This window comes from Peromyscus eremicus, chromosome 10 (genome assembly GCF_949786415.1).
Source record: "Peromyscus eremicus chromosome 10, PerEre_H2_v1, whole genome shotgun sequence".
NCBI classification, from domain to species: Eukaryota; Metazoa; Chordata; class Mammalia; order Rodentia; family Cricetidae; genus Peromyscus; species Peromyscus eremicus.
In genome coordinates, this window is record NC_081426.1 from 64,161,877 (window position 1) to 64,180,847 (window position 18,971).

The 18,971-nt window shown below is 41.4% G+C and overlaps 1 protein-coding gene and 1 long non-coding RNA gene across 5 annotated transcripts in view; one reads left to right on the forward strand and one right to left on the reverse strand.

Annotated features, from left to right (window-relative positions):
- Corin (corin, serine peptidase) overlaps positions 1–18,971 on the reverse strand; it is a 202,088-nt gene that overhangs the window by 44,127 nt on the left and 138,990 nt on the right. For all 3 annotated transcript variants that reach the window (XM_059275966.1, XM_059275965.1, XM_059275964.1), the window contains 4 exons: positions 16,820–16,930; positions 14,625–14,741; positions 11,570–11,677; positions 569–800 (listed from right to left, as the gene is read on the reverse strand). In XM_059275966.1, the coding sequence (XP_059131949.1) occupies positions 569–800; positions 11,570–11,677; positions 14,625–14,741; positions 16,820–16,930 (568 nt within the window). The remainder of the gene's footprint in view (positions 1–568; positions 801–11,569; positions 11,678–14,624; positions 14,742–16,819; positions 16,931–18,971) is intronic.
- LOC131921244 (uncharacterized) lies at positions 3,495–17,394 on the forward strand. Of its 2 annotated transcripts, none has more exons than XR_009381909.1 (4): positions 3,495–3,577; positions 5,232–5,345; positions 14,370–14,818; positions 16,351–17,394. It is a non-coding gene; the product is annotated as an uncharacterized LOC131921244 (long non-coding RNA). The 2 variants fall into 2 exon arrangements; XR_009381910.1 differs by lacking the exon at positions 16,351–17,394 and adding an exon at positions 15,917–16,230.

Below are 18,971 nucleotides of genomic sequence, written 5' to 3' on the forward strand. Positions count from 1 at the left end.
GAAAATGTCAGTGATATGCATCACTGTCCCTCCTGTGCATGCCTAGCCTATCTCCCTATGGAGTCACACTAACCTGTAAGGACTATCACAGGACAGCATCTTCAACACACTGATGAAGGACACATTTAATTAATCTAAAAAATGGATACATCAGTGTTTCCAGACAAAGTGGCAGACACAGCTCCTTCCTTAGCTCCTCACACTCTGTTTTCCTTTGCTTTGCTTTAGGGTATTAGTGGTCCAACCCAGGGCCTCAAACATTCTAAAGGATGCTCTACCACTGAGCAGAACCTCAACATGAACTTACATTCAAGAGGATACTTTGTGATCCATCAAATCAGAACACAAATAGATAAGAGCACGTGACATGTCATAGAAGGAAGTTAACACCTTCCATGTTTGGTGCTTGAAGGATGAATTCTTACTCAAATACTCATTTTCTTCTGACTTCTTTATCTTTTGAATTTGTTAACTTTCAGAGTCCTTGGCAATATTTATTTTGTCTAAACTCAACTTTGTATTCTTTTGGTTCTCTCTGAGATAGCATGTAGATAGTTCATTATTTTACCTGCAAGGAGGGATGCGTTGGCCTGTTTTCACATCACACTTTGGAACCAAAATGGTGCAAGCAAAAAACATGAGGTATTTGTAACAGTTGGTTTGAACAAGTGCAGGGAAGAGAGACGACTCCCAGCTGATAGACGCTTCCTTTTGAGTCCCGTGGCCAAGGTAATTTGGATAATGTGTATGGTTGTAGGGCAAATTCATGCAGAGTTCCAGAGTGATTGGCTCACATTGACCTAACAAAATACACAAATACAAATCTGAATATTAAAAACAACCTTTTTAAGCTTTCCACTCTCAAAGTCTACTTTACTTGATTTAGATCACAGCTTCTAAAACTCTGGGTCCTGGTTACACAACCATGCATGAGAGTTGTAAAATAACGTATTAAAAAAAAATCAAAGGTTTCTGAATATACAGTGGCCAAAATGTAATTCAAAATAAAGCACACAGTGAATCCGAGGTATTTCTGACACTCACAAATGTTGCATTGTGTGACTTCACTGCAGCCTTGGTTCTGAACACATTCTACAGTGCACATTGTATACATCCTGTGTGCCAGCAGCAAATGCTGCATGAAATACCTCAGGTCCCAGAATACCATCTGTTATGAGCTACAGTGCTTTCACTGTATATACCAAGTTTTCATCTCTTATAGAAGCAGACTCAGGTCCCAGAATACCGTCTGTTATGAGCTACAGTGCTCTCACTGTATATACAAGTTTTCATCTCTTATTGAAGCAGAATGGTTTAATAACAGGAAATAAAGACAATATTTTCCATCTTTCTTCAGCATGTATCAAATTAGTGTATGTTCAGAGTGTGCTGTGTTAGAATTTGGTTTTTAGTACTGTTTGAATGGCTGACTTGCATTTCATGAAAACTTGTTCAATGAAGTTCATCTTGAGATTAGGATTCCCAGTTTCTGAAAGTCCTAAATATACTTAAACTGATTTGTACTATGTATTTATGCAAATGAAGGCAGCATCCTCGATGTAGAGAATTATAAAATTAAACATGGACCAACTTTGGAAAACATTAATGATGCTCTAAGTCTTATAGTATCGATTGGTTTTTGCTATTGTTTTGGGTTTTGGTTGATTGTTTTGTTGCTCTATATTTTTGTTTATATTCTAGCTCAGGTTGCTCTGGAATTCATTATATAGCTCACACTGACCCCAAAGCCAAAGCCATCTTTGTGCCTCAGCCTTCTAAGTTCTAAAATTGCAAGTATGAGCCAAATGTCTAGTTCCATATAAAAGATTCAACAAATACAATTTTTATGTAACATAAGCCCATCTATCTCATTATTATGCAAATTTGCTTTTTTATCTCTAATAAATGGTAAAACTCTATGAATGTGAAGATTTGTTTTAAAACAAATCTTTCTATGAATTAGTAGTGATAAATGTTCACTTTGCATTTCTATTTTCTATACCTAGATACCTGAAGTTAGAATAAAAACAGTAAGGGGTTGTGAGGGGGATAGTTTAAGGAGCCCAGAGACTAAGTAGCAAAAACTAAACTGCATGACGTTTGTCCATGGGCATCAAAACCAGGGACCCTGCTCCAGAAGAGCCATGACAAACATGTTCACTTCTATGCATGACGCTGCCAGCATCGTGTCCAGCACACACATTGAGAAAGCCCTTCATCATTTTTTAAGTTGACTCAACTTCATCTCGCTGTTTAGTCTTTTGTTCAGTTCCCTTCTTTTCCTGCTGGTTTATTCATTGCTTCTAAAATAGTATAAGCCCCATTATCTTCACAGACATTTTTTAAAAAATCAGTGAGTTTAATTAAATGGGTGATGAGACAATTTCTGAGCATATGCTTCTTACTGACCAATGGAGTTAAAGCTAAGGCTATACCGTTAGCCTAAGAAGAGGCTGAGATTTGTTAGATGCTTCTTGCTAATGAGGATAAAAGGCAAGCATGTCAGCTTGAAGTCTAAGGCCTTACTTTATTCTTCAACTACAGCCTGTAACTATGGCATCAGCAGATCTTTGCTGTGGTTGGTTTTATGCCCCCTGCAACCCAAATAATTCCAGAAGGATATGTCCTCATGCAGCCCGTACGCGCCTCTTTTCCTACGTCTTTTCCTGGTATCATTCACCCAGCTGGGCCATGCTTCCAGTTGCTATGCTTCTAGAACTTGGTTCCAGACATAGTCCTTCTCTGTCTTCCTCAGTAAGTCATTCCTTCTCCAGCATGCTGATCTCAGCCCACATAAAACCACTTCCGGAGACCTTCCTGACTCCGGGCTCTTCCCACGCTTCCTGAAGAGTGTGAGGGTCCTGGCACTACAGACATGCCGTGGGCTCCTGCTTATTACACCCTGCTGTACTCCTCCTTGACCTTCTTGCCTCCTCTACATCAGTCTCGGAGTTTAAAGAAATGACATTTAGATCTCGACATCAGAGAACGGAGGAAGGAAGAGGGGAAATGTGTCAGGGACTGTTTTAGGCACTGAAAAAGGAAAAGCAATGTCCCTGCCATTTTGGGACTCCACAGTCTTGGCAGAAAAGAAGACAAATGTACTGCCTGCAGAGTATGTGAACAGGCTGGATAAAGTTCATCATGGACTATGTCTCTCTCACCCCCAAATTCAGAGTCATAACCCCCAATGGTATAGCACTCAGAGGTGGGGCTTTGGAAGGTAATTAAACTTAGATACCGTATAAATGACAGGAGACAAGCTCGTGGTGGAGTCAGCATTCTTAAAGCCGGTAGTCTTGCTTTGACCCCCATGTAAGGGCACAGCAAGACTGCAGCACTTGGCAAGCCACGGACTGAGCAAGCCCTCCCTGGAGCTCAAATCTGCCAGGACCTTGATCATGGACTTGCAGCTTTCTGAACTGTGAGGCACACAGGTTTGTTGTTTATGACTCACAGCCTATGGTACTGTGTGACTGCAGCCTAAATTTACTAACACAGTGACACTGATCAAAATGTTAGAAGTGCAAAGGGACAGCACGAGATAACCAAGAGCAATTCAAGCCTCCGAGGACAGGTGGGTTCCGGCAGGTTGAGGGAAGGCCGTAGAGGCTCTCTGTCCCCTTGGTGAGTCCAGCAGCAGGTTATACCATTGACCTGCATAGAGTTAATTAGACATGTGTTATAAAACTGACTTGGCACTCTAAAGATTCCATGCCTTATCCTGAGTAATTATTCAAATCATACCTTTTTTTTTTTGTCTGAAAAGTGGATGATACAAATAAATGATTAATAAGGACTGGGATAAAATAAGCCTCAAAAGTATTTATTAATCTAGAGACTATGAAAGTTTTGTGGATATAATATTCATGAGGGGCTGACTAGATTAAAGATGTCATGGACAAGATGTGCTAGGACTCTCTGTTTCCTGGGGAAGCCAGGACACCAGGAAACTGGCATTGTATTGGGGACAAAGTAAGGTGGAAAGACAAGAAGGCAGGGGAGGTAAAGGTTTGGTCCTCAGTGGCTCCCCTATTTATGAAGGAAGGGTGTTAAGGACCCAGTGTTTATATTCTCTCAAAGCCATAAGCTTAAATCCTCACCCCATTGTGATGGTATTGGGAAGCAGGGCCCTTGTGAGGTGACTAGGTCATGAGAACAGCATCTTTAAAAATTGGATCAGTACCCTGTGAGGCATTTACCCACCACCCCCACAGCTCCCCAGAGTTTTCTTGAGTGTGAGCAGCAGGAAATATTAGATAGAAGGATTTATTGCGGAGAATCTTGCGGAGATAAACAGAAAATAAAGGATAGCCTCAAGAGGACCTGGATCTATTCCAACAGGCCCTGACTGGCTCTGCCCCAGGGTATTTATAGAGACGCCAAGGGGTGAAGCACAGCCAAGTGCAGACCATCTCAGTCACCTGCACTCAGGCCTGTGGTCCTAATTATCCTCTATGTGGACCTGCTGGGTAAAGCCACGAAGAACCCGAAAACGGGCTCCCTCAGTACCCAACATCCAGGATCTCAGAGAAATCACCCTCTTATTCTGGCATATGAGATACAAAAGGAAATTGCCCTTCTGTCGTCAAGAAGATTCCATGCCTGAGCTGTGCTGGCACCTGACCTCAAGCTTCCAGACCCTGGGTCTGTGGGATCTAAATATCTACTATTTAAGCCCCTTAATCTCCAGTCACTTGCTCTATCTGCTCAGAGTAAAGCAAATATTGTGTTCAGATTCTTAAAATATTTTCTTTTTAACCATAACAAAAAAAATGCATAAACATCTCATTAACCCCCCTTCCTTTCTCCCTGCCTCTCTTGGAGTCTTTAGAAGACTTTAAACCCCACCTGTTCCTTTCCCTGCTCACATTCATACATGCAGGTGTTTATACAGACACAGAGGTCTGTGTTTGCCTTTGCCAATGAAGACTCATACCCTTCCTGTTCGTCTCCCTGTTGCTCATATTACAGGCTTCATTGACTATCACGAACATCTTCAGTTCCAGAGGTGCGGGCCTCTTTTCCTCCTTCCCTTAATAGACTTACAATTTGACAGATTGGCCTTATTCACAGACGTCTGAGGCAATCCTTCTCTCACACATCTTTCCTTTCTCTCCCTTCCTTTACCACCCCGCCAAGGTTTAACCTTTTATGCGAATATTTTAATTAGGTGGTGAATAGATATCATATCATGTCTCACGGATAATTTCTCTCTGTTTTGACGTAAGGAGAATGTGTCACTTTTGATTTGTCGAAACGTAACTTTCAGCGATTCCCAGCCAAGGGTGATGAAAAGATTACGTGATGAGCACGCATTGCACGGGAGATCTTTATTGAGTGAGGTAAGGATTGGATCTTATGTACTGTTCCCTTAAAAGGCAGTCTTTTCAGATGGCTGAACAAGTTAGACCCTTAGATACTCATCAAATCCAAATCTGGTAGCTTTGATCAGTAAACTTTTACAGTTTGATCATGAACATCGAGCTTACTTTAAATTGGTCACTAGAGGGCGATCACGTCACAAACGCAGGGATGCTTAGCACAGAATGGCCAGTCCGGAGCCTAAGTTCTCTGTAAGTTCTCTGCTCACCAGGTCCTGACTGTAGATAAGGTTTAATAAATATCTGTTTTTAAAGCCTATGGTAGCTCATTTTCAAAGTCTGCAGCAAGAGTTGTTAAATCCCGCATAAAGATGGGGCTATGAACTGCACATGATTGCAGAGCTGAAAAGTTACTGGAAACTGGGTATTAAGTGATGACCATTTACAGGAAAAGATGACATGTTCAACATCTACTCACACTGATCAGACATCCTTTGCTGCAAACTCTAAACCTGTACTGATCATTTTTGTTTATAACAGTCTGTGGGCTGTGAGAAAGTAAATATCCTTGTGACTGCAAGTAAGGGAGATCGGGCAAAAACTCAGACACCTCCCCCACTCCCCTTAGATCCTGTCTTGTTTCAACCTTCCCCTTTCTTCCCAAAGGAAAAGCGAGTCTTACAGTTGTCACTGCCTGGCTTGTCTTTACCGTCACATTCCAGCTCAAGCTTGCCTGTTTGTCAAGAACCTGTCATCTAATTAGCTTCAAGCTTTAGGTTCCCCTCTCCATCGCTTGTTTTTCTTTACAGTTCACTGTTGAAAACCCAGACATGTGCCCCGCCGAGTACACACAGTTTGTTGGATTTGCTGGTTGCACACTCCTACTGCAGCTGAAGAAGAGCCCTGCCTGCCCTACTTCCTGAACTTGGGTGGCAGCGCCAGGAGGGTATCCTAGGCTTTGTGTGTTTGCCAGGACTGTAGACAGTGGCTGTTTTCTCCTCAGCAGCCGTGTGGTTTCTGATCCCCCCACACACAGTCATTGTGATGTCACCAGCTGTAGATGTCCCATGCCTTGATTCATTAACTCGTTGTGTCATCCCAGTACTAATATGTCAGTTCATCATCTACTCACTTGGCAGGTGGGGACCCTTGTAGAAAGACACCATTCCTCCTATCTACTATTTGCTACCAAGAACTGAAGTCTTGACCATTTTGATGTTTTGCTTCCTGATCATAGACCCATGCTATTTGTTTCTTCCAATTGGAGTTTGCAAAGATCAGACAAAAAAAAATTGTAGATGAGAAAGAAGTTATCTAGGGCAAAGTTATCCAGTCCTTCCTCTTCCTCAGTGTTCAATAAGAGCATTAGAAGGTAAAGTAAGAGAACAGGTGAGTGGCCATGTTGAAGTAAAGAAAATTAGAACATCGGGAACACAGGAAAATACCCAGGGGCATGACAACCACACCAGGCTTCATGGGGTCTTGATGAACATACGTACAAAGAGGAATAGATAACCATGGGAATGATTCTTTCCAGCTGGTGCTCCCCTTTGCCTGGATTATATCCTATGACAGGAAAGTGATAGATTGGTTTCTCTGTGCCATAAAAACATCATCTCTACTCCTACCTCCAGTGCAAAGCTGTGTCTGCAATTTGCTCCCTGCAGGGCATAGAGATAGATGTCAGGATGCCAGGCAGGCATGGACAGAATAATCCAGGCTGTTCAAAGCTGTTCCTCTGATGCTTTGAGCCTTTCAATACATTGTCTCATGCACAGAGATGTAAACTTGAGGTTTTTGTTTGTAATGTTAGGCATTTGTGGTAATGAAAAGTAAGCCACTGGCTTTCTCAAGTGCAGTGGTCCCCAAGGTGGGTTGTGACCCCTTTGGGGGTCAAATGACCCTTCCACAGGGGTCATCTAAGACCATTTGAAAACACAGATATTTACATTATGATTCATAACAGTAGCAAAATTACAGTTATGAAGAACAATGAAAATAATTTTATGGTTGGGCATAACAAACTTTCTTAATCTGCCAGCCCCCAAATCATGATGCAGAGATTTGCTATTGATTATGAATGCTCAGCCTTAGCTTAGGCTTGTTTCTAGATAGGGTTTTTTTTTAACTTAAATTAACCCCTTTCTATTAATCTATGTGCTGCCCTGAGGCTCATTTACCTCATCTACATACTGTCCATCCTGCTTTCCTGCTTCCTCCATGTCTGGCTGGCTGGCCCCTGGCTGGCTGGACTCTGGTGGACTGCCTCCCCATCCCCATCCCACCCCACCCCCATGGGCTGGCTCCCCTTTTCTCTCTCCCTGCCAGCCCTACCTATCCCTCCTCTAACTAGCTATTGGCCATATAGCTCTTTATTAGACCAATCAGGTACCTTAGGCAGGTGAGGTAAAAGAGCAACACATCTTTACATAGTTAAATAAATATCCTGCAACCCAAACAAATGTAAACTATCTTTATATGGTTAAACAAATATTCTATTTTGCAACAGTTGGGGGGGTCACCACAACATGAAGAGCTTTATTAAAGAGTTGCAGTATTAGGAAGGTTAGGAACCACTGTTCTAGTGAAAAATAAAATACACAGAGAAATATGAAAATCTTCCTCAGGCAATGTCAGAGGAGAGGAGCACAAATCCATGCAGCCAAGTCACAAACTGACCACTAGGGCAGCCATTGTCAACCTTGGCTTCCCACTGGAGCCACTGAAGTCATCTCAAGTATCCTGAGAACTGCATCCCACACAATGCATCCTGAGAGACCACTGAAGAGCTGGGTAACTTTTATGAGACGGCAAGAACTAGTGTCTTCAGAGATTAGACTCCAAGAAACTTTGGTGACGTGCTGGCTCTGTAAAACGAATATCAGCTTTCTTCACTCACAATGTCAAGGACATCAAACCAAACAATACTGTTCACAATGCTAAGTAATGAGCTTTAATGATATATTTCATCATCTGTGTGTCTACTCGTTCATTTTCCCTCCATATTCTAAGGTATAATTTTACACTGAGCAAGAGAAAGAAGTGTGATGGTATGTGCCTTTAATCCTAGGGCTCAGGAGGCAAAGTTCAGCAAATCTCTGAGTTCAAAGCCACCCAGGTCTACATAGAGAGTTCCAGGCTATGTGGGGATGCATAGTGAGACTCTGTCACACACACACACACACACACACACACACACACACACACACACACACACAAAAGGAAAAAAAAAGAAAGAAAAAGAGGGGGGAGGAAAAGAGGAGGAAGAAATAAGTAGCTTTGCTCCGAATAACTTGCTTCCAATCTATTATTCCCTGTTCTCTCTTTGTGAGCTCCGATTGGAAAAAACAAACACCATCAGAGAGATGAGGGCTAAGAAGAGAAACACCATTGATGTCAATGATGGTAAGCACTGTCAAATAATCACAGTTCCTTGTCTGTGAACAGATTTACAAGAGGATGTGCTACTTGACCATCTGTACAGAGAACCAAGCACACGTACATAATCCACCCAGGGGCTCCTTGAGAGGTAGCTGGAAGTTAGGTCCCGATACTGCTTTCAATAATGGAAGGAGTGAGGAACCAATGCCTGGCCCAATGTCTGACACTCAGAATACGTGGTCTTCAAGTGTTTGCTGCATATGGGAAGGAGTTAGTGGAGATGTGCGTGGAGAACCAAGGAGCTGGGGAGATGCTAGGGAAAGCATATGTTGAAAGAACATGCAAAGAACAACATGGTAAATGTGACTCAGGAGACTACAAGGTGTCCTCCATGCTGGAAGTTACCTCCCGTAAGCTAGGGACATGATTCCTGTTTTCTCCCTTAAAGAGGGCAGTTCCTGTTATATGCCTGGACCTTGTGCACTCACTGCAAGTTCTGCTTAATGTACAAGCCAGAGCCAGCTGCTCGCCCTTCTTATGATTCTTTTTTTGTAGGATGACACTGTACTCTAAATTTTAGATTTTGGAAAAAATTTTGAGATTTATTTATTTATTTGTTTATTTATTTATTTATATTTAATATGGATAGATATTCTGCCTGCCTCTATGTCTGTGCACCGTGTGCATATGGTAAATACAGAGGCCAGAAAAGGGTACTGAATCCCCGGAAACTGAGTAACAGATGTTTATGAGCCACCATGTGGGTACTAGGAATCAAACCCAGGTCTTCTGGAAGAACAGCCACTGAGCTATATGTTTAGCCCCTAAATTTTTAGATTTTGAAGTGTTTCAAATGTAGAGAAAATAGGATTTTCAGTTTCCCTTCTCCCCATGTATGACATGGGTTAACATTTCCCTGTCTACATTTTTTAGTCTAAACGGTGTCATTCCATGTCAAACAACACTGAAAATTTTAATACTAAGCACATATCTTTGACATGACTGTCACACTTCAAATTATTCATCTAAAAGTTGAAAATAAAATAAAAATAAATCATTCTTTAAAAAGGATCCAGACATAATTGTGATATAAGCAAAACCAAATAATAGAATCAATGAATCCTGAACACATCCACATATATATTTATATGCAAATCTGTAGTTTGGATATGACTGACTGAGAGAGAAAGTGGTCAGTGTATCTTCTTTTGGTTTTATTACTAAAAATTATTTGGGGAACAATGTCTCATATATACCAGGTATTCACCAAGTAGCTAAGGGTGACCTTGAACTTCTAATATTATTGCCACTGCATACTAAGAGCTGGGATTATGGACATGAGTGGATGTGGGTGCTAAAGATTGAAGCCAGGGCTTCACGCATGATAGGCAAGCACTCTACAATCTGAATTGTGTCCCTTGCCCCTGCTGATGCTTTCTTAATGGTCAGACTAATATGTGCTGTTCATTCATATGGTATTATAATGCGTCTGTGCTGAAATCACGCAGCTTAATCCCATTGTGAGGTATTAAGACTGAAGAGTCATAATCAGACCATGATGCTTCTAAGTGGCATGTAGGAAGTGATAAGAGCATCAAGGTTGAGTCCATGACTGAGCAGTGGGGATTTTGCTAAGAGAGAGGATATCTCTTTTGTGCCTTCATAGGATGTCTTATGCTACTCTGATTTTCTAGCAGTAAAAAGAACATGGCCATATGGGGCCCCTCAAACCTGAACCAGAATTGTGAACAAAATAAACAATTTTTCTTGGCTAATTGCTTAGTCTGTGGTATTGCATCATTAGCAACAAAAAGATGGGCTAATATAATACATAAGAGAAACAGTCCCCTCATATGAGAACTACAGAGAGATGAGGAGTTTCCATTTAGCCAAATAGTTTGCTAGCAATCATGAGCATTGATATCCTGGGATATCCCAGTCAGAGATATAATTTACCTCAAATGTCACAAGGCCACTGGAAGCCCATTGCCCCCTCAGTCTACTGCCTCAAAGCTTCTGATGGCCTTCATGGAGAGGGTACATGATAGGAAGTAACTCTCCTTTGATATCTGAAAGCTGACTGACCTGCTTCTAAGTTTTTAACCCCAAGATGAAGATAGAACAAACAAGTAATTAACCTACATGAAAAAAGTGAGTGTGGTATGCTAACTGAGTTCAGGAGGAAGATATCATTTCTAAAAATCAGTCTTTGGAAATTTTCTAGTTCAGTTAAAATTTCCCATGGGAGTTTATCTGATACTCGTCACTCATGCCCATTCAGTCTTTCCTCAGCTAGTCTTTACTGAAAAATAATTTAGAGACAGCCACCTGCTTTTGCCATTGGAGTCATTGCACTGTCCCTGAAACAAATTAACACAATGATTCCCAGACCATTATCGTTCACCATTGTGTCTGGAACAGTGAGAATGCATCTACTGGAAGAACAGACTGACCAAATTTTATGTGACCGTTTCAATGAGTCTCTTATCTGCTTCTTAGATGAAGTCTCCAGTTTGGAAGCTGTGCTTTAAAAAAGAAGAAAAATAACATCTGCCTGCAGATGGAGCCATGGAAATAATTTATAGGAGCTGATGTTGAGTTGAAAGTGGTGGTAATGACATTAAGCAATGTGGATTGATGGCCCCTCCACAGCCACACATTTGTTTCTTATTTAGTTAATGAAGACCATTTTGGTTCTTTTTCTGCTACCACATGCAACCTTTGGACAAAATAAAAAGCAAATATATATATATATACACTTTTTTGGAGCGATTCCAAACTTCAGTAGTTTATGGCAATGCAGTAGGAAGAGGCTGAACATACAGTCTGTCACAAAGATTGTCCCTGTCAGCTGTTATACTTACTACAGTTACTCAGGCTGCTGTCTGAGTCGCACGGAGAGCTACCAGCACATGAATCGAGGCAGGAACTGTCGAGGCACCCCTGATCTCCTTCTGGACATGGCGTCTGACCTGTGGAAGGGGAAAAGCCCAGCAGCTTTCATTACCTGCCAATCCCAACCCTCCATCTGAAAGACTAAGAATGTCTCCTGGAGCTGTAGGGTGACACAGCTTTAATTCCCTTCCAGTCTCCCCCCACCCCCATGCCCCACCCCAAATATTGAACACATATGGAATAGGTATGTTCTGGGTTCATCATCCCACCAACTAAATGCAGCCCAGTGGCCAAAAGAATTCCATACAAATTATCAAAAATGAGGCAAACCACACTAAAGGAAACAACAGATGGTTGTTTCCAATGGGGAAAAGCATACGCTGTTTTTACAAATGTGCCTAAACTTCACAAAATAAAGTGCAGACAATGTAAGGGCAAGAAGGTAATCTAGAGACACTGATATTCTGGTTTGGAAATGACGTCTTAAACACTCATTTGCCCCCAACTCTCCAGACTAAGGAAAATGTCTTCCCTGGTAATCAACAGGGCAGCAACATGAATGCTCTATTTCCAAGATCCTGTATCATAGTGCAAGTCTTTCACAGCTGCTACCCATACTTTTAGTATCCTTGGAAAAGATCATCAGCTGAGCTCTAATGACTAAGATCAGGGCTTCTTCTTTCCAAAGTGGCAGCAACCTTTGCCCTGATGGCCTCTCCTTAAGGTGTGTGGAGAGAAAACTGCTTTTGCCATTGATTTCCTGGTCATTTGTAGATTAAGTGGATAAAGTCATAAATTGCTACCCATTCTCTTTCCATCTCTCCCCCATTATTATGGTCAATTACTTTCAGACATTCCATCTGGAATCCAGAATATCTTGCAAGGCACTCTTGAGTATAAATAGACATATATGTACATATACAGTCATGTTTATCCATGTTTCTAAGGCATTGCATATTATACTGGAATTCTTCCTCCAGTCCCACTAGTGTGAAAATGTTGTATATTGTCACCTTGCAGAAATGATGTCACTGTTGTCATTTAAAGCTACTGGGGGCAAATTTTTCCCCCAAGGCAACTTTAAACATTTTTCATAAGTGTAAGATCTTTGTGACATTTTAGGACATCATGCATTCAATAGTTCAGTAAATATTAAGTGCCTGCTTTGTGGCAAGCCTATATGACAAGCCAGGAACCAAATACTGAAAAACAAAAGTGATGGGTGATGTCATTCTGTATGCTGTGAAACTTGTGTTGCTCTGATTGGTTGATAAATAAAGCTGTTTGGCCAATGGTGAGGCAGAATAAGGTGAGGCGGTACATTCAAACTGGAGAGATAAGGGAGGAGAAAAGAGAGCAGGGAGACGCTGCTAGCCACTGCCAGAAGAAGCAAGATGTAAAGATACCGGTAAGCCACAAGCCATGTGGCAAAGTATAGATTTATAGAAATGGGTTAATTTAAGGTATAAGAGCTAGCTAGCAAGAAGCCTGAGTCATTGGCCATGCAATTCATCGCAATTCATCATTGTTATAAGCCTCTGTGTTTTTACTTGGGTCTGAGCGGCTGCAGGACAGGGCAGGACACAGGAAAACTTCCAGCTACACAAACAGGTATGGCTACCTCTGTGAATCTCAAAGTCTAACATGGACAGCGTTGTGAGCAGTGCCTCACCAGGCTGTGAAAACACGGCTTTGCCAGAGGTGTTTATCAAGAACAGTTGAAGCAGACTAAGTCAGGAGGGCCAAGATGCCTGCAGAGGTGGGGTAAGTTATCATGAGAAGGAGAGAAGGGCTTTCTGAGCAGAAAAGCAGCAGAAAGAAGCTGTAGAAAAACTCACAACACGATCTTCACTCTGTAGCCTACACACACTTTCCACTTCCTACTTCAAGACCATGTGGTGTCATGTGGTGCTATGGGTCTGCCATGTTCTTCTGAGCTCCCCTCTTCCTTGAGAGCACCTCTCATCCTTCAGCTTGACATGTTAGTACATCTCCATCATAAATTTTGTTCTGGGGGCTCTCTGCCAAGCATACAGAAGCACAGCACCCTGAGTTCTCTGCAGCCTGTACTACACAATTGGATACCGAGTGTAAGCCTACCCATCTCATGAGACTGCGAGCTCCATCAGCTGTTTTGTTAGGCTGGATTCCCAGGAGAAAAAAAAAATGACCCCATATTAGCCATGTAATAACAGGCAATATTTATTTAGCTTTTACCAGGCATTTGTCCCACACAGGACTTATCATCACCTGAGCTGATGTGGAAACTGTGACCTAGAAAGTGGAGTGACTCACCTAAAGCCACCCAGGTAGCAAGCAGTAGCCTGGGGATTGAAGCTCAGCACCAGGGTGCAATAGCCATGCCCATTCCCACTGTGCGATGCTGATACCATACAAACTGATAAGGTCAGGGAGTTAGTAAGTTTGGGGATATTCTGTCAACCCCATGCAGGGAGGTTTTCAGACAAATCAGATGATAAAATAATCAGTGTGGAACTTGCTTTTTTTTTTTTTTAACAGAAATGATCACATTTAAAATCCAACATGCTTAATTTCCATTTTTCTGTTTAAGTTTCATGCATGGATTTTATTTTCTTCTTTTAAAGTATATTTAAGTCTGTTGCTTGGCAATGTGAAACATTAAACTGATTCTCTGAACGTAGCCAAATTAGGATACAGTTACACTTAATTTCATGAGCCAGTTCCTTCTTTGGGGGGATCTAATCACATTTAATTGCATGCTACATACTGAAGTTTTCTCTTTATTAGGCTTTCCCCGTAGAAGACGCAACAGAATCTATGCATGTGGCTTCATCTCTAACCTGCAGCCTTAGGAATGAGTCTCCAGCCTGTGCAGCTTAAGCATTCCATATTTACCAAGAGAAAAGGTGACTAGGAAATCTGGAATCATCTGTATGGAAATCCTGCCTAAGCAACTTCCAGATGTTCTGTTTTTTCCCCCAGAGAAAGATCCACCAATCCAAGAATGCTCTGGGGGACTGGGGACCCTGGGGACATACTTACTGTCACTGCAGTTCTCCTCGTCACTCCCGTCCTGACAGTCTTCGTCTCCATCGCACTGGAAGGTGCCAGGGATGCACTGTCCACTCCTGCATTCCACCAGGCCCTGGCTGTGACAAGCTGGGGGAGGCCGGAAGATCAGTCGCCTTATTTATTGATGCCTCTTACTGATCATACAAACAAGGCCCATTTACCAGGTACCACCAACAAATGATTATTATGCGTACTCAAATGGATGTGGCACTGCTTTCTTTCAAATGTAGCGCTACTTTTTTCCCCCCTCATTCTAAGAATTTCTGGAATGGAGGGTTTTCCTTCTTTCTAAACTTTCTCTTCCTTATAAAAGAGCACTTATCAAGAACTGAGTGCTTTTTAATGATACTGGCAATGATTTAAAAAAATTGCAGTTTATAAGGGGTGTGTTTTGTGGTAAGAACTGTGGTAGGTGTGTCATACACATGAAGTTCAGATCTTTGTGAAACAGATGTTAGAGCTGTTATTTACAGATGAGGGAACTGAAGTCCAGAGAACACGACGCCCATTCCTAAGTCACAAGGCTGCTGGGAGGTAGAGGAAGACTATGAGGACAAGCTTGTCTGACTCCACACCAGACCTTGCATTCCACAGCTTCCTTTTAACAACCCAGTGAAACAATGTGCTTGAAAGAACTCCCAGAAAACCTACTACACAGTGAGTATTCAGTGTCTAACTTATTTACCACTGGTAATTGAAAGAGGGGTGTCTGTTTACCTTTAGCTTTCTGATTCTTGTGATTTCTCAAAATTCTATAGTTCCTGCATTTTAAAGCATCAGAAACCCATGTGTCGTGTGATCTCAGTCTTCCTTGAATTGCCATCTAACATTAAGACCCACTTGGTGAATAGAGGCTCCTCACCACAAGGGTTTCATTTGGCACCTTGCGCTCCCCAGTACTTTAATACAGCCATTCTGTCCCACTGGCTTACAGAGCAAGGACTTCAAACTAAGCAGGGAAAGAGAAAGCCAGGTACCATGATTATGAAGATTTTTATACAGCTTTTCATATGTCGAAATATAAACTATGTTATCTACATTTCTATTTTTGCCTCTAAGTATAAGATATGTAAATATTCAACTTCATATGCAATATCTATGGGTTCTAAGTTTACAGATCCAGCTAATTACAAATAAAAAAAATATTGGGGCAAATATATTTGTACTGAACATGTATAGAGTATTTTCCTTATTATTATTTCTTTAACGATTCAATATAACACCTATATACAGAGCATATACATTGTATTATGTTTTATAAGTGAACTAGAGTTGCCATAAAGCACAGAAGACATGGACGGATTAAGCACAGTACCATGCGTTTCCATAGAAAGAGCTTCAACATCCTCAGACTGTGACATTCACCCAGGGTCCTGATGTCAATGCAGACACCACGGGGAAATTGTGTGCTAACCCTTTCTACCAAGTGAACTAAAAGGTTTTGTTCAAATATATAGAGTGAGATACGTCATTTTAATCAGCTCAGGTCAGTTGTGCTATTTCAACAGTTGATGTAACTTTTACTATTGACTTTTTTCATTTCTGTCTTCAGAGGGATAGCATGTTAACATGAGGGAAAACATGGTTAACAAGCACGCTTGTTATAGGTTGATGTAAAAACAAGTTTTCACGTATCTAGAAACATAGCCTGCTATGAAATGCTAATTACTCTCACACTCTTGCTGTGTTACTATAGGATTGGCACAGGCTGCCTCCTCTCTGGCACTTCTCCCGTGTTCTCCCACAAACGGCCCCTGAGAACATGCTTGGAGGCTTGGCTGCTCATATATAATTTGCAGAGAAAAGGGGACTCCCTAGTCTCTGGGAAAAGAATTGCCTTTGGAAAACTACCAGACACATGAAGGATACAGGAGCGGCAAGAGAAAAAGCAGACACTGCTGGGCCAGATCAGCCAATTTAAACTTGGACTTTGGAGCAGAGGGGTTTGAGGTCAGAGCTGTATTGATACTGTTCTCACACCTCTTGAATGCTACTTTCATAGACAGAAGACAGAAATCAGATCGATAGAACCAAAGCTTAAGCAACCATCCTCCCTGAGTGCTGTTTACATAATGGACTTTGGTTTCCATACAAGTCTAAACAGGAACCAAAAGAAAAACAAGCAAAATGAGACTTCCGGTGGCAGGGGCCGGGAGGGCACTCACAGCAGTTGACCTCGTCAGACTTGTCCACACAGTCGTGGTCCCCATCACACACCCACTCAGCCGCAATGCAGCGCCCATCCCCACAGCGATGCTCTTTTGTGGGATTGCAATCTAGAGAAAAGGAAAAATCATGAAGTCAGGAAGAACGGACATAGGAAACACTTAGACGTGTGCCCACAGTTCCAGTTGAAGAGAATCTACTTCCGTTGTTTCAGTTCAGTCACTGATATTCCTAGGATGGCTCTGGCCAATTTCGCATGCTACCTTCCCACAGGCCACGCCTCATGGTCCACACTCCTGTGGGCAAAGACCCATTTATTTCTCAGGACAGGTGTCCTAATTGTTGGCATGTCTCACTTCCTTTGTTTAGGGGGAAAAAAAACTACGACTTTTACAGTGAGTCAAGAGAACAGAAGTAAACTTCGAGCTTCGAGGGGTGCAGATGGCTGATTGATGTGTCTGTAACAGACCTGCTGTGTTTCTAAGAATTACAACATCTCCCTGGCAAGCTGGAAAGATGAGTGTCTTCTTATGTCATCCCTCCTGATGCTAAGCCTGGGTTTTCTACTGGATTATCCTAATCTATAGTTCATGTTTGAAAGAACTGCTAGGCAAGGAAGGAAAACCATTATTATTTTTTTTTTATGATTTCTCTGCATCTGGATATATACTCTGTCCCAACCCACACATTCCTGGAATGTGACAAGTGGGGGAGCTTACTAAGTAGCAAGTTTCCTCTCTTAAAGTGAATAATTCATAGACTGCTTTTCTCTGAGGGGTATTGTAACATAAATATAACAGTTCTATGAAAGATAAGGGTTCACAAATAGCAGATGCAATAATAAGAAAGTTTCATGTGTCTCCAAGAACGTGGTCATTGCCATATCCTTCTGAGCACCAGTGGATCATAAAAGGTATTGTATAGAAGTAAGTCAGAGAATATGGAAGGCATGGTGTGGGGAAAAGAGGAAACCACAAGAGAGGATGCTTGGGTGGGAACCAGGAGATCCACCCAGGCTCAGTCCATTGGAGACAGAGGGCAGAGACGAGACTGGTCCAAGGGAAGAAGACTATAGTTTCTGCTATCTAATGAAAAAATCTTAAGACCACAGGAGGTGTAATTTCAAAGCCCCCAAGAGAAACTGTTGGTTGTACAGACATTTTCAAAGTTGCCAGTGTTACTTTAATTGGACTGCCTTCATAGTTCATTGCTTCTGCCTCTACGATGTGTAATTTGTCTTTTGCCTCTGCCCCTAAACTAACCGTTCTTAGTGATAACTGGTGCTCATTCTCATCATTATCCACCTTAAAGTGATAATCCTTGTCAGCTTTTAGTTCACAACTGAAAAGGTAGTTCTGAGGCCTGAGAGGGCTCATGTCCATGTCCATCGAGTCTTCCATGAGGTGGAGGTATGCACTTCAGTGTGAGAGAAGTCGGACAGAGGAAACTGCCTACTGCTCCTCAGAATAGATGCGCAGGACAGAATCACGCCAGGGGGCATTTTTATTGTTCTAATTCACAAGTTTCTCATCTATCCTAGGAATAATTGCATATATATAATAATATATATATATTATATATATAATGTTTTGATTTTTAAAAATATTTAAATAAACAAATCTTATAGCATATAATAACACAATTAAAGAGAAGCATTTCTAATAAAAGACATAGTACTATATTTATTTTAATATTTCATTTTGGACATCTCTTGAAATTTCTAAAAACTGTATTGAAAAGACATATAATTAGGATCCAATTTGAACTTTCTATACTGAAAAAGAACATAATACATGTATTGATATATGTCCTACATCTTTTTTTTTACACAAAAGTCATGTGGAATTTACTACTGTATGAATTTCTTTTTTTTTTTTTTTTGAAAGCATAGACTTTGCAACATCTGCTTATCTTCAGAGGCCTTTGGTACTAACAATCCTTTTTTACACATGTACACTACCTACTAACATACCCATCATTTAAATTCCACATACTATCAAGGGCTGTAGACTAGATGAGCTGTAAAGGTTCTTCACACTAGATTCTGTGATGGACAAGATGGCAATTGTCTCTCATTCTTTGTCCCAAGTCTAGAAAGTCCTATGTATATCTAATAATTAGTTAGTGGATTGTACACCTAAAGTTTTTAAT